The sequence below is a fragment of the Leucopleurus acutus genome, assembly GCF_964270905.1.
Source record: "Leucopleurus acutus genome assembly, chromosome: 2".
NCBI lineage: Eukaryota > Metazoa > Chordata > Mammalia > Artiodactyla > Delphinidae > Leucopleurus > Leucopleurus acutus.
In genome coordinates, this window is record NC_139143.1 from 148,531,182 (window position 1) to 148,545,764 (window position 14,583).

General features: G+C 37.6%; 1 protein-coding gene across 1 annotated transcript in view; it reads left to right on the forward strand.

The window, feature by feature from the left end:
* NDC1 (NDC1 transmembrane nucleoporin) overlaps positions 1 to 14,583 on the forward strand; it is a 48,304-nt gene that overhangs the window by 13,493 nt on the left and 20,228 nt on the right. The window contains exons 7-14 of the mRNA XM_082834526.1: positions 817 to 868; positions 2,847 to 2,982; positions 4,026 to 4,118; positions 5,661 to 5,742; positions 8,381 to 8,539; positions 10,705 to 10,950; positions 11,041 to 11,156; positions 13,814 to 13,864. Coding sequence (XP_082690652.1) covers positions 817 to 868; positions 2,847 to 2,982; positions 4,026 to 4,118; positions 5,661 to 5,742; positions 8,381 to 8,539; positions 10,705 to 10,950; positions 11,041 to 11,156; positions 13,814 to 13,864 — 935 coding nt within the window. The remainder of the gene's footprint in view (positions 1 to 816; positions 869 to 2,846; positions 2,983 to 4,025; positions 4,119 to 5,660; positions 5,743 to 8,380; positions 8,540 to 10,704; positions 10,951 to 11,040; positions 11,157 to 13,813; positions 13,865 to 14,583) is intronic.

Sequence of the window (14,583 nt, forward strand, 5' to 3'; positions counted from 1 at the left end):
AATTTTACAAAATTGTTCTATTTGTGCATAGGCCATTCTGTTGTCTACTTTAAAAAATTTTTAGTTTATATAATCCATTTTTCTACGTAGCTTTTATAATTGTCATTTTAATGTTAACACTTTGTTGTTTTTTATTAACCTACTGCAATCAGCCTGGATGTTCCCCTGTTGTTGTATCAATACATTTGGGCTGTCGTAGCAGCTGTGTCAACATATCCATGCCAACTATTTCTTCTTTAATTCCAGTTATGTTTCATTCAGATTTCCAGTGTTACCACTTTTCATTTCTTTGTTGCACTTTGGTCTTTTTGGCCAGTTTCCTCTTTCAGTTTTTCGTTTTGGTAAAATGTCATGGAGATTTATCATGGCAGATAAGGAGGCGACACAACTACATGCTTTGCTGTCTGTGCCAGAACTGAATAACAGACGTGAGTGACTAATCACTAACAGACTTTGAAAGAAAGGATGTCCATCTGTTATCTATATACTGATTTGTGTACTACTGAAAAGCTAGAATTGCTATATTCAGTTATGCACAGCTAAGGCTACAGTAACTGAAATTTGAATTGTGTTGTTGCAGGCTGGTGTTATTAAACCACAGTAACTGAAATATGTACATGTTGGACGTGTGCAAAGCAAGGACTGCCTGTATTTAGAAATTACTCTCTTTTTCTGCCCATTCCTAATCAAAGTCTAGCATTTTGACTGAGGTCTTGGTGTCTACTTGGTCATCTCATCCACCTCATGTTCCAAAGCATGATTAAGATTTGTTTCATTAACTTTTTATGATTATAGCATGGTGTTTTTTCATTTCAGGCCACATTCCCAAAGCTTGGATTAGCACTGCTATGGACCTTCAGTTAGATGAGTAAGTGATCCTGAAAAGTCTAATTTTAATGCTTTTAATTCTCTCCATCCTTTTAGATGTTTGCTACTTTCCAGATGTTTTATTTAGATTTAGCCTTTAAATTTTTTAAAAAATTGCATTCATTTTTTTTTTTTTTTTTGCGGTACGTGGGCCTCTCAATGCTGTGGCCTCTCCCATTGCGGAGCACAGGCTCCGGACGCGCAGGCCCAGCAGCCACGGCCCACAGGCCCAGCCGCTCCGCGGCATGTGGGATCCTCCCGGACCGGGGCACGAACCCGCGTCCCCTGCATCGGCAGGCGGACTCCCAACCACTGCGCCACCAGGGAAGCCCCTGCATTCATTTTTGAATACACATAGTTCACATAATTTAAAATTCCAATGGTATATAAAAGGGTATATGGTGAATCTGTTGGCCTCTGTCTCTAGTCACCCAGTTCCTTTCCCCAAAAATAAGCAACGATAATTCCTTTTTTGTTAGATACAGCTTTTATATAAGTGGATTTCTTGAGTTGCATGGACATACCTCTCTTTTGTTTTTCTCCTCAATAATCATTCTTTGCTATGTTGTGGTAGATGAGCACCATACTATGGTTTTACTCTAATTTTACCTGTGAGGAAACCAGATTTGAGTCAGGTCACGTGACCAGTTGAAGGTCATAAGTAGCAATGGAGTGACAGCATTGGGGTTTATTGTTCTAGTTATTCCTTATGCACTTTGCACATAGGCAAAGCTTTAATCTTTATTTAGCGAATAAATGTAAACTTCTCTATTAGTATTTGTTCTTTTAATTATTGGTTACTCCACTGTGATACTTTTGTATGATCGTAACTATTATCGCTTTTGAGGAGTGGGAATATCGACATTAATGGATGTTTGAGGTATTATGGTTTCTCCAGTGTAGATTTCCAAAAATTCCTGACTTTATAAGTTGCTAGGTAAAATTTAGTTTTGTCTTCTGCTTAATCAGTATATATGAAACCAAACGTGTGGGTCATTTATTATGTTAGCCCAGGTTTTATACTTGGTCAAATGGAAAGAAAAAAATAATAATGGTATTGATAGAAATTTAATATAATACTTTTTTCCTCCTTTCACCTAAAAAATGTTTTGTTTGTATGGCAGTGCCTGATATTCTGGACTTAATGTATGCCAGGCCCTCAGTGATGCTTATTTAAAAGCAGAAAAAAAATTTTATCATCCCCACCGCCACCCCAACCCCAAGGAAGGTCAAGTACTACGCTGGGCACTCCTAACATAAACTGTTTTAAATCTCATAAAAGCCCTAAGAGGTAGAATGAAGAGATTATGCCACCATATGGATGAGGAAACTGAGGGTAGGTTAGGTCAAGTGATTAACAAAATCACAACATTTACAAATAGCAGAGTCAGAGGTTCTAGTCCTGTTTTCACAATTGCTAAGTATGATTGTAGGATTATAATGACTTTGCAAATTGAGCTCTTCAAGGTTTTGGTAACATTGCCTGCATTCCCTTTATTTAGCATTCTAACAGAGTTGCTTAACTTATTTTAAAAGTAAAGTTTGTTATTTTTAGATAGTACTTTGTGTTCTTAACTACTATGAAACTGTTTATACATATACAGATAGAGCTGAAATCTGGTCCAGGAGAGGTGCTAGTCATGCTGAATGGTTTTTAAGTATCAAGCTACAAAACAACAATAATAAAATTTTACCCAGTCTCTAGGGGAGACTTCTTCCATCATAGAAAGTGACAGTGAAGATTTGGAATGCAAGAAACTAAGAGCTAGTTTAGGTCTGCTCTTCCCTTAAGGCTCCCTTGTGTACTTTATAAGAAGGTATTAGTGAAAGAACTGTACAGGGTACAAAAGGAGAGGAATCTATCACCATTATTATTTAGAAATAGGATTTGTTTGTTTCTCAGTGTAGGGCCTCATGTCTCTTAAATGCTTAGATTGTATTTTTCCTACAGGATTAAATAGTGATTTCTGCTTTCACAGGCAGTTTCATAGGCCTCTTGACACTGTGAGTGGCCTCTTGAATCTCTCATTACTTTACCATGTCTGGCTCTGTGGTGTCTTTGTCCTGATGACTTGGTACATCTCGTGGATCCTCTTCAAAATCTATGCCACAGAGGTTAGTATTGAGTTTTTTGTCAGTACTTTTCTGTTTTGGAGTGCAGAGGTTTATTTTTAGTAGAGCACTGATCAGCATGTTGTTGTGCCCAAAGCCATTTTGAGAAGTTGGGTTTTGGTTTTTCTTCTGAGATTTCATAAGGCATGTATCTTTTATAACCATCATTTATTTGTATTTTTTTCTGAGGAACAGTGTTATTGTTCTTAATGTTTGAAAACTAAACTGAATGAACTGTTAGTGGTACTTACTATGTTTTATCTATAGTGTAATTCTCATCTGAAAGTTTCTATTTCTCTACTGAGCATATACTAGATCGGCCTGAATTTTAAATTAATTTTACATGCTATTGATATAGATACTGTTGATCAGTAGTAAAATATTTAAATATAAGGAAGGCAATAAAATACTTGTTCTTTTTTTTTTTTTTTTTTTTTTTTTTTTTTTTTGCGGTACGCGGACCTCTCACTGTTGTGACCTCTCCCGTTGCGGAGCACAGGCTCAGCGGCCATGGCTCACAGGCCCTGCCGCTCCGCGGCACGTGGGATCTTCCCAGACCGGGGCACGAACCCGTGTCCCCTGCATCGGCAGGCGGACTCTCAACCACTGCGCCACCAGGGAAGCCCAAAATACTTGTTCTTTGAAGGAACTTTTAAAAATTTATATTGAAGAAATGATTTTAAATGAGTAGGAATTGCATTGTCTTCATCATCCAAATGTTTGTCTTAGAAAATGAGTGTTTCTGTTTTATTTTACCATCTCTGTAGGTTTGTACCCTCCAGTGACTTCAGAAAATTTTTTCTTAAATTTGTTTCTATTATTGGAAGTCAGAGATCTAGTAAAATTGGGAAAGTAACATGTTAGAAGGTAGTGTATTTGGGTATATGTAATTTTAATGCAATCTGTTTTTGCGAGGAACACTAAAGATGTTAGTTTGGTTGTATTGTCTCCTTTATAATAAATTTCAAATAGTGCTAATTTACTGAATGTAATTAAGTCATGAAAATAATCATTCCATAGTCTTTATATTTGATTATATTTGATAGGCTCGTCTGTTCCCTGTTCAACCACCATTTTCAGAAGAGTCAGATGAATGCCTCCCGAAAGTTTTAAACAGCAATCCTCCCCTCATCATAAAGGTAGCGGAACTATGCATTTTGTGTCTTTACACAGTCATCTCTAACTTACCTTATGGAATAGACTTAATATTTGCATAATTAAGTATTTCGATATATTTTTTGAGGACCTAGAATATTCTAATACTGTAAAAAGTATTGTAAAAATCACCTACATGCTACATTAAATGCTGTTTACTTTTTCAGTTTTCATTCCAAGTGACTAAGATGCAAGTATATATTGCAACGTATGTGTATAAGCTAGACTAATTCTGTATTTAGGAGAAATATAAAAATATTTCAAGCATGAAATATAATGATATACAACCATATACGTTAGCTTTTCACAAATTCTTCATGGTAGCAAAACAAAACACTGATTTTTTTTTTTTTAATCATTGGTTTAAGGTATATTTTCACTCATATAGAATTGTTGGCTGTTATGATCAAAGGAAGTACTTGATAGTGTGTACATATTCAATGAACTCTCTTAAAATTTGAATAATGGTAATAATCCTAAAACAAATTTTAATCAAAAGAGTCTAAAGAAGTTGCAGTACGTTTATAAATCAACCTAAGTGAGAATAAATTGTTTTGATTTAAGTTTCATTTTGAAATTTTAAAAGTAGAACTACAATATATATGATCTTGTGAAGAGGTCATAGTACTTAAAAAAGAATTAAAATAGAACCTAGAGTTTGGATTACACTCTAGAAAAGTTGTAAACTAATAAGAAAATGACCCACTAAGGTTCTGATTACCTTTAAATATCAATTATGACTAATTTATTAGATAAACAAAAATATCAGTTACTCATTTGGTTATTTAGAAGATCTTTATTTACTGGGCAGATGTTAGTCACAGCTAGTTGCTTAGGGTGTAATGATGAATAAGACAAAGCACAGCCTAATGGAAAAGGCAGATACACAAAATAATGAAAATTTACTGTGGTAAGTGCAGTGGGAACCACTTACTCTGCTTGGGACCAAAGCAGGAAACCTTCGCAGAAGGGATGGTATCTTGAATGATGAGTGAAGTGGTTTGCCAGGGAACAAAATGAGGATTTTGAGTAAAAAAGTACAGCATATGTTGTGTCTCTACTGTGTGCCTGGGCACTGCTTTTGGACGTGGCAGCGAGCAAAACATTGTCCCTGCCTCACAGTTTAGTGGGTGGAACCCGGTGAGACAAGTAAGCAGGCAGTTACAATAAATTATGGTAAGTACCATGGTTGAGAGCTGTGTGAGTATATGTTTTTGCCGGGGAGGCCAGGGAAGTTCCAGGAGGAAGTGGTGTTTTAAGTTTCCCACTATAAGGTGGGAAGGAACACAGAGAGTTCCGTAGTTCCTCAGTAGCTGGAGCCCACAGTGACTAGGGTAGCCTACAGAGGGTAGAGGCAAGAAGGTTCTGGAAGTCTAGAAAGGAAGGTTATGGTTCTGAAAAGTATTTCCTTCATGAAAAATTTCAACTGATTTCCCCTTAGATATGTAGTGTTGAGCCCCATTCATAAATAAGATTTTATGTAGAGGTTAAAAAAATTAAATAGTGTGTATTTTTTTCCCTTTCAGTATTTGGCCTTGCAGGACCTGATGTTGCTTTCTCAATATTCTCCTTCACGAAGACAAGAAGTTTTTAGCCTTAGCCAGCCAGGTATTGCTAAAAATAATAGACCTAATAGGGACTGAGTATGTGTGTGCAGAAAGTGTTCCACTTAAAGTTTGGTGAGCTCGATACACTTATTAAAATATCACACATCATTAAATATCACACATATTTAATAATACTTCCATTAAATGGAGTATTGATTTAAACATTGTACAACTGTTTGCATTGCTGTGGTTAGAAATTATATTTCCAGGAAAAGTATTTTTAAATTTTTATATTATTTCCTTCTGTCCTCTCATTCCCTTCACCTGAAGAAATTATGAGGTAGGCTGACAGTTTTAGAGCAGAAAAGTACAGTTTAAGAATCCCAGAAGTTTTAATGCTATAAGGGGTCTTAAAAATCAGATGGTTTAATCCTTATGGAGGACCTAAGTCTGAGAGAGATTAAAATGGCTTAATAAAGTTAATGTCAGAGTTGGAATAAGAAATTCTGTCATTTGACTCTTAAGTGCAGAGCTCCCCCTTCCTGCCATGCAACTTTGCCTTCCTTTTTAAAAAAAGAAGTGAAAAGAAACTATCAATAGACTTGATGGTGATAGGCCCAAGGACACTCTTGGCAACTCTGAAACACTTCTTCATTGTTACTTGCCGAGCTCCTCCAGACTGCAGCTGGGCCAGTAGTGCTCTGCCTTGTTCCTAGAGGGAAAGCCTTCCAGCCCAGCACCAGTGGGGACAGAACCTGGATAGCTTTACATCTCCGTAATAAGCTCTTCATTATTTTGCCAAACTCGCCAATTCCCACATTATAAAATAAACCTATAGTTACATGTTACATGGAAATAAAATCCAGTTATATAAAAATATAGATGATTGGAGCCACTCTCCTTTTGGTAGTATGAAAAATCCAGTGCTGATGCTGTGGAAAATTAACTGTAGCAATACTTTTCTAGCAGACTGAGGTTTACTTAAGAATTCTCTATACACTAAATGTTTTCACAAGATATTCAAGTAAACCGTACCAGGGTGGCATGTTCTCTGCCAGAGAACATATTATTAAAATGTAACTGGTCATAGAAATAGAGATGAGATTTGTGGTTACCAGAGGCAAGGGGTGGGGGCGGGGGAACTAGATGAGGGCAGTCAAAAGGTACAAACTCCCGGTTATAAGATAAGTAAGTACTAAGGATGTAATGTACAACATGATAAATATAATTAACACTGCTGTATGTTATATATGAAAATTGTTAAGAGAGTAAATCCTAAGGGTTCTCATCACAGGGAAAATTTTTTTTTCTATTTCTTTAATTTTGTATCTGTAAGAGTTGATGGATGTTCACTAAACTTAGTGTGATAACCATTTCATGATGTATGTAAGTCAAATCATTATGCTGTATACCTTAAGCCTAATACAGTGCTGTATGTCAATTATATCTGAAAACTGGAAGAAAAAAAATGTAACTGGACCATTACATAGTTCCTTACTGGTCCTGCGATACAGCGGTAAAAAACGTCCTGGGGGGCTTTCCTGGTGGCTCAGTGGTTAAGAACCTGCCTGCCAATGCAGGGGACACAGGTTCGAGCCCTGGTCCGGGAAGATACCACATGCCATGGACAGCTAAGCCCGTGCACCACAACTACTGAGCTGGCACTCTAGAATCCGCGAGCCACAACTACTCAAGCTGCGCACCTAGAGCCCGTGCTCTGCAGCAAGAGAAGCCACTGCAACGAGAAGCGCACGCACCTCAACGAAGAGTAGCCCCCGCTCACCGCAACTAGAGAAAGCCCATGTGCAGCAGCAAAGACCCAACACAGCCAAAAATAAATAAAGAAAGAAATTAAAAAAAAATAATTTAGGAAAAAAAAATGTCCTGGGGCCTATTGATGGAGTATTTTGTTTGTTTTCAGGTTAAGTGGTATTCCTCTTAAGTTGTAAATGGGAAGAAAGATTTAAGGAGGGACCTAAGTGAAGAGAGAATGATTGTTTAATGCCCAGGATGGAGAAACCAGTTTTCAGTGGACTCCTTTGCTATTCTCACCGCACAGTCGATTTTTGCATGACAGCTATTGGAGATAAAGGTTTTAGAAAATCAAAAGATAATGAGAATTAAGGGAATTTTTAAGAGTGTGGATCACAGTAGTTAAATAATAAGATAGCAGATACATAAACACTCAGTATAAAGTATGATCACTGTCAAATAGTGTGTCACTTCTATAGATGTAATAGCAAATAAGAGCTCTTTTGCAAATGAAAATGTAAGGAAGCACAGTGGGTGAGCCACAGCAATTTAGAGGTCACTGGGGGCCATGGGGTGCCTCTCATTAGACATGTTCATTGTCATAAGTCTTCAGTGTGTTCAGTACTGCTAGTGAAGTAACCTGGGTCTTTTTCACTCAAACTGTGCAACAATGTTTGGCTTTATTTTAGCAACCAATTTGAGAATGGTTTTTTTAATGGTAAAATAGCAAATTTTTGCTTGTAGACTTTTACGAAAATTATTTCATCCAAATATTTATTGAACTCCTGCTGTGTATTAGATGGCATGAGTATAAATGGTAGCTTGACTGAGAAAAGTGGGCCCTGATGCGAAGTGTAATATAGCATTTCTTGTTGATTTTTCTCCTCACTTTGAGAGGAGACCATAAGATTATCTACATTTTAAAAGCTGGTATTTGGACCTCCTAGGTGGACATCCCCACAGTTGGACAGCCATTTCAAGAGAGTGTTTGAATCTTTTAAATGATATGACTCAGAAACTTGTACTCTATCAAGAAGCTGCTGCTACAAATGGGAGAGTGATGTCTTCATCCTACCCAGTGGAACCTAAGAAATTGAATTCTCCAGGTAACTCCTAATACTACTAAGAGAGGGGAAAGCACTTACATTTTATTTCCTACGGAAGGTAACAGTAGTTAATGTAAGGATATGTATATAAGTGTGAAGTATATATTTTTAGGGAAAATTGATCCAATATATGGGATATTGTACTGAATCAAGAAAAAGGCCTGGGTACTATTGTAGATTGAAAAAATTAAGTCCAGTGTGGTGGTGGTGGTGTTAAAAAGGCTAACAAAATGTTAATCATCAAATAGAGGACTTCAGCTTACTCTAGTAGAGAGCCAGGTGAATCTTTACAGGTAATACTGGATGCTGCTGTGATTGCAGTATCCCAGAGATAAAAAGTTCCTGGGCGGTGCCCAGAGAGGAGCAACTGCAATGACTCGGTGATTTGGGGATGGGGGCATCACATTCATTGTTTTAAGATAGCTTGATATAATGTTTGAAAGATGAAAGCTGAGAGGAAAAAGTACAGGTGGAGGAACCTATGCTATTTCACAAAACACCTTAAGTAGACAATACCTAGGAATGTAAGACTGATAAAAAGACTTAATGTTCCAGTGCCTTTTGGAGCCAGGCATTTAATGAAAATGGGCAGAACTGGCTGGGTGAGGACTGTGGTAAACTTGAGAGCACAGTCTTCATCTGAAATGGGAAGCTGCGGGTTAGCTTCAGTCCATTGTTCCCATATGGAAATTTGGACCCAGTATCTGAACTTCTGGGCTTTTTTTTTCTTTTAAAGAGAAGCCTGAAGAAGTTTTAGGGAAAATCTACCACTTTTAAACATTGGCACCTAATCTTGATATTTAAAAAAATCACTATATGGGCCAAAGCAAACACATCTCTGTCTTTGACTTCATTACTCTGCTGGGGTCATAGACCAAAAATAAAGAGATTAGAAAAGAAAAGTTATTTAGATAAGTTCATGAATGTCAGATTTTAGAAGATTCTAGAGTGTTTCAGATGTTCTTAGCATTCAGATTAGCATTTATTTATTCAGCAAGCATTTATTGAATGCCTACCATGTACCAAGCACTGTGCTAGAAGCCAAAGAGTTGAAGATGAAAAAACATTCTTGGAACTGACCTTTTCGTGGGAGGCACACAAATAATGACAAGACAATGTAACTGCTAAAAGGAAGTCTGTCAAAAAGGAGTCTGAATGGGTAGGATGATGTTTGATAATGAAAGGAGGAGTTTAAATTTTATCCTTTAGATGTGGCACTGTTAGAGAATTTTGAGTAGCTATAGTTACATCAAATTAGCATGTTAGAAAGATCATTGTAATTCTGAGTTGGGGGAGATCCTGGGCCAGACCAAATATGGATTATTCATTATTTTAAATTGTTGTCATATCCCATTACTCAGTCAAAATTTGCCTCTAATTTTGAGGAATAACCGCAAAACTTAAAAACCCCAATCTTAATTTGTAAATCGATTCTCCAAATATTTGTTATTGCCATTAACCCTTAAAGAGTCATGTCATGAAAATTTGGTACTTTAAATGTTTGATGTCTTATGCCAGTTTTATTAAAAAGATAGAATACTAGTATAATTTATTTGTCTTTGTGCCTTGTACTGGAGTGGCAGAAAGATGTTCTATTTTTGTACAAGAGACTCTATAAATTGGTACAGTTATGAGATAACTTTTGAAGAAGCTGTTTACAGATCAGATTTGTAGGCAAATTAGTCTCTGGTGTGACTTCTGTTAACTTGAAAGAAATCTGGGGAAAATGGGATAAGGTTAGCACTCTCTCTGTACATTTTCACACTGTAGATTTGATTCAGCCAAGTACTAGTTACAGTAAGATCATGCAGTAACCCTGGGCATATTCTAATGCAATAAGGTTGTTGCCATTTGAAAAAAAAGTATAAGTTGATAGGTTCACTCAAAGCAGCTTAGAGTTAGAAAAATTGACCTTGAAGATGAAGATACCTGTTTAGAGAAAAAAAACGGGGGCTGTACCACCCTGACAGAAAAAGATGTATAAAGCTCACTAAGTTGCAGTAGTAAAATATGGATGTTGAGAATGTAAACCTAAATGGAAACAATCTACTGAGCCTTGGTTAAATGTGTTAAACGAAGAATTGAGATGTGTAAAATTTGAGAACCTCCACAGTGGCCTGCTTTGATCAGGTTGCCTCTTCAGCACTGGATCTGTTCTTTTACAGAAGAAACTACTTTTCAAACCCCCAAATCTAGCCAGATGCCTCGGCCTTCAGTGCCATCATTAATTAAGACATCGCTGTTCTCCTCAAAATTGTCTACACCTGATGTTGCAAGTCCCTTGGCGACCCCATTTGGCTCTAGTGTAGTGAATCGGATGGCTGGGATTTTTGATGTAAACACGTGCTATGCGTCACCTCAAAGTCCTCAGCTTACAAGAAGAGGGCCAAGATTATGGACTTCGGCTTCTGGTGAGGACTATTTATTTTCTAAAATTTGAAATGTCATAGTTGCAGAGAATCAGGCTAAGTTTTCACATTCTTGGGTTTTTTTTTTTGTAGGTCAGCAAATGACTGAATATTCTAATCCTTCTCCATCTACCTCTGTTAGTGCTGAGGGTAAGACAGTGAGACAGCCCAATGTGATTTATTCATGGATTCAGAATAAACGTGAACAGGTAGGATGATACGGGTATGGGATTTATAGTTACATGTAACATTGAGAGAATCAAGGATCTCACTTAAGTAAGCCATTAGGAATAAATAGGACTTTGGGGATGCTTAATGTGTTAAGTTGACCCATATAAAATTGCCAGTATTTGACTGGTTTTGAGTTATAGAAATTGCAATTTCATTTGGCTTAACCTAATACAGTGCCTTTGATCTGTGAATTCTTTCATTTAAGAGATATTTATTGAGCTCTTCATCTATATAGGGTGTGGTTTTAGGTATTGGGAAAAACAGCGAACAAAAGTCCCTGACCATATATTTACATTCTAGTGAGGGGAAAGAGGTGAGCAAGCAAGTGTATTACATTTCTTTGAATATAAAAAATACAGTTTATGCTTGAATAACTCGGATTTGAACTGTGTGTCCACTTATATGTGGATTTTTTTTCAGTAGTAAATACTACAGTACTACTCGATTGCAGTTGGTTGAATCCACTGATGTGGAACTGTGGATACAGAGGACGGACTGTAAGTTATAGGTGGATTTTCAACTGCAAGAGGGTCAGTGTCCCTAACAACCGAGTTTTTCCAAGGGTCAACTGTACTATTAATTGTAAGACTTACTTTACGTACCACTAAGAAAAAAAAGTTGCCAGTTAAACCGTGACATGCTATTGACTATAAGATGCATCCTGATATGTCATGTGCAAAATATGAAAAATATATGTCTTAAAAGGGAAGAAATTTGATGTCTTACGTGCTATGTAGGAAAATAGAGCAGGTAAAGGAGACCAGTACCTAGGGGAAGAGAGTACTATTTTATATGGCGTGATCAGGGGACATTTCGTTGATAGGGTGACTCTTGATCAGAGGCCTGAAGGGAGGGCAGGGAACAGCAAAATGCAAAGGCCCTCAGGTGGGAGTAGGATTGGCTTGCGTGAGGAACGGTATGGACACTAGTGTGTCCAGAGCAGAGTGAGGGGAGAGTGGTATAGGTGGGTGGTGAGATAAGACAGGTAGCGGGCACCCAGAGCTCGTCAGGCCCATTAGCCGTTGTAAAGACTGACATTTTCTCTGAATGTGATGGATAGCCACTGCATGGTTTTACCCACAAGAATGACATGATGTAACTTTACATTTTGAAAAGCGCTGCTATGTTGAGACTAGATCCTCAGAGGGCAGGAGTGGAAGCAGAGGGACAGTAGTAAAGCTGTTAAAGTAATCTAGGGGGAGATGATGGTCTCTGTGACCAGAGTGGTTGTGGTGGAGACTAAAATGCTGGATATATTTTGAAGGTAGATGTAATAGGACTTGCTTATGGTTTGGTTGTGGTGTGAAAGAGTCAGTGTTGATTCTAAAGTTTTTGGCCTGAGGATCTGAAATAATGTAGTTGCAGTTTATTGAGTTGCAATTTACTGATGATTCTGGAAGAAGAGATTTGATAGAGGTAAGGTAGGGAAATCATGAGTTTGATTTTAGACATGTCAATTTTGAGATACTTACTACACAACCAAGTGAAAATACTGAATAAGGTATTAGACACACATCTGGGGTCTAGGGGAAGGCCCAGGTTAGAAATGAAATTTTGGAAGTCATCAGAGTATAAAAGCCATGAGACTCCGTGAAAATTCTTGGGGAATATAGATATAGAAGAAGAGAGATGCAAGAACCGGGACCCTCTAATGACGAGGTCTGGGGGATGAGAAGGAATAGCAAAGGAGACCGTTGAGGTGAGAAAGAACCAAGAAGTGTTTCAGACAGAAGTGAGTGTCAGAGATGGTGCTGATAGGTAGCATGAGACGCAAACTAAGAATGAACTGTTGCGCTAGAAATGTGGAGGTCATTGAGTACTTGACAAGAGCTACTGGGTGGAGTAGAGGGGATGAACACCTGATTGGCGTGGGTTCAGGAGAGACTGGGAGAGGAATTGGAAACCACAAGAAAAGCTAGATCTTTCAAGGAGTTTTGTTATAAGGGGAACAGAGAAATGGGGTAGTAGCTGGGAGGAGTTGAGGGGTCAAAGAAGGGTTTTATCTTTTAGGATGGGAGAAATAATATCATGTTCATTGATAGAGTGATCAATTAATAGAGAGGGCAGAACTGAAGGCATTTTACAAAACTTCAGGATCCCATATGGCTCTATATGCCATAAGTACTGCTATGTCATGAATTTACTCTCAAGTCAGTTGGGGTATGTAGCTTTTAGCTTAATATTAAGAAAATTGTTTTCCCTGTAAATATCAACTAGTAGAAAACCACTTCATGTCTTAAGATCTTTTTTTTTTTTTTGGTAGGGGAAACATGCTCTTTTTTGGTATTAAGAGGTAACGGGTAAGACAGTTGTAGAGAATTGAGAAAGAATATGGTCTTAGAAAATATCACCAGAACCACTTAGAGTTCCTTTTTTATTATGACAGGGCTTAAATTTGAGGGCTAGACATGTGTACATGGGAATGCAGTTTAGGTTAGATGGCCTATCTTGGTTATCCAGTTTATAGTACAGAGGTATTTATTTACGTAGTTTACCTTAAATACTGTTCTTTCTTTGTGAGATGTGAAGTGTTTCATTTAAGTTAGTATCAGGAAGAACCTGGAAATGTGTAATATTATATTTGAGTAGAATTGCAAAATGTGCATGTGTTAATTCTTCCCTTTTTCCAACTCAGATTAAGAATTTCTTATCAAAACGGGTGCTGATAATGTATTTTTTCAGTAAGGTAAGAATATGTAGTTATAGCATTGGGAATGGGGGGAGAGGAAACAAAATAAGAATGAAGTAGCAGGTAGGATTTGACTTCTAAATATTTAGCTTGATCCTAGCAAGCCAAACAGCTCTGCATCATGCTTCGCTAAACCTCCCTTTTAACAGTAGCTGCCCTAGACACACATCTCACCTTAGTGGCTTCCTGAGGCTTGGCTCTAGTTGGCCTTCTCAGTTTCCTGGCTGCAGGCAGCTTTGTGCTGATGTGTAGCCCCTTGCTGCAAAATGAGTAGATCCATGGTGATGCTTCATGGCTCATTGTCCTGCTAACATCTTTATGGCCAATTTGGTGTTCAGAAGAGAGATGACTGGGTTAGATTGCAGATGTTAAACTTGGGTTGGATAAAAGTTGTAATTCAGACCACAAACTAAATGACTTTCCAACTTGTCAGTCAGCTGCCCCAGCTGCTGTAGGGGAGTAAATCTCAATGGTAGAAGCTAAAAATTCATTCCTGTTTTCACTGCTACAGCTGTTGTGTGTCAGTTAATCCTTTGATGAGGAAAACCTTGCCCATTTGTAGGGGAAAGAATTTTTGTTTTAATTATTTTAATCTAGCTTCTCTCTTTCTCCAGATACTGTAGTATTAACTAATAGTGCACTCAGTTAATGCCTTCAAGTGAAACTCTGCATTGGCGTACATTCCTCATTTTTATTCCTTGGGAGTCATACTCTGG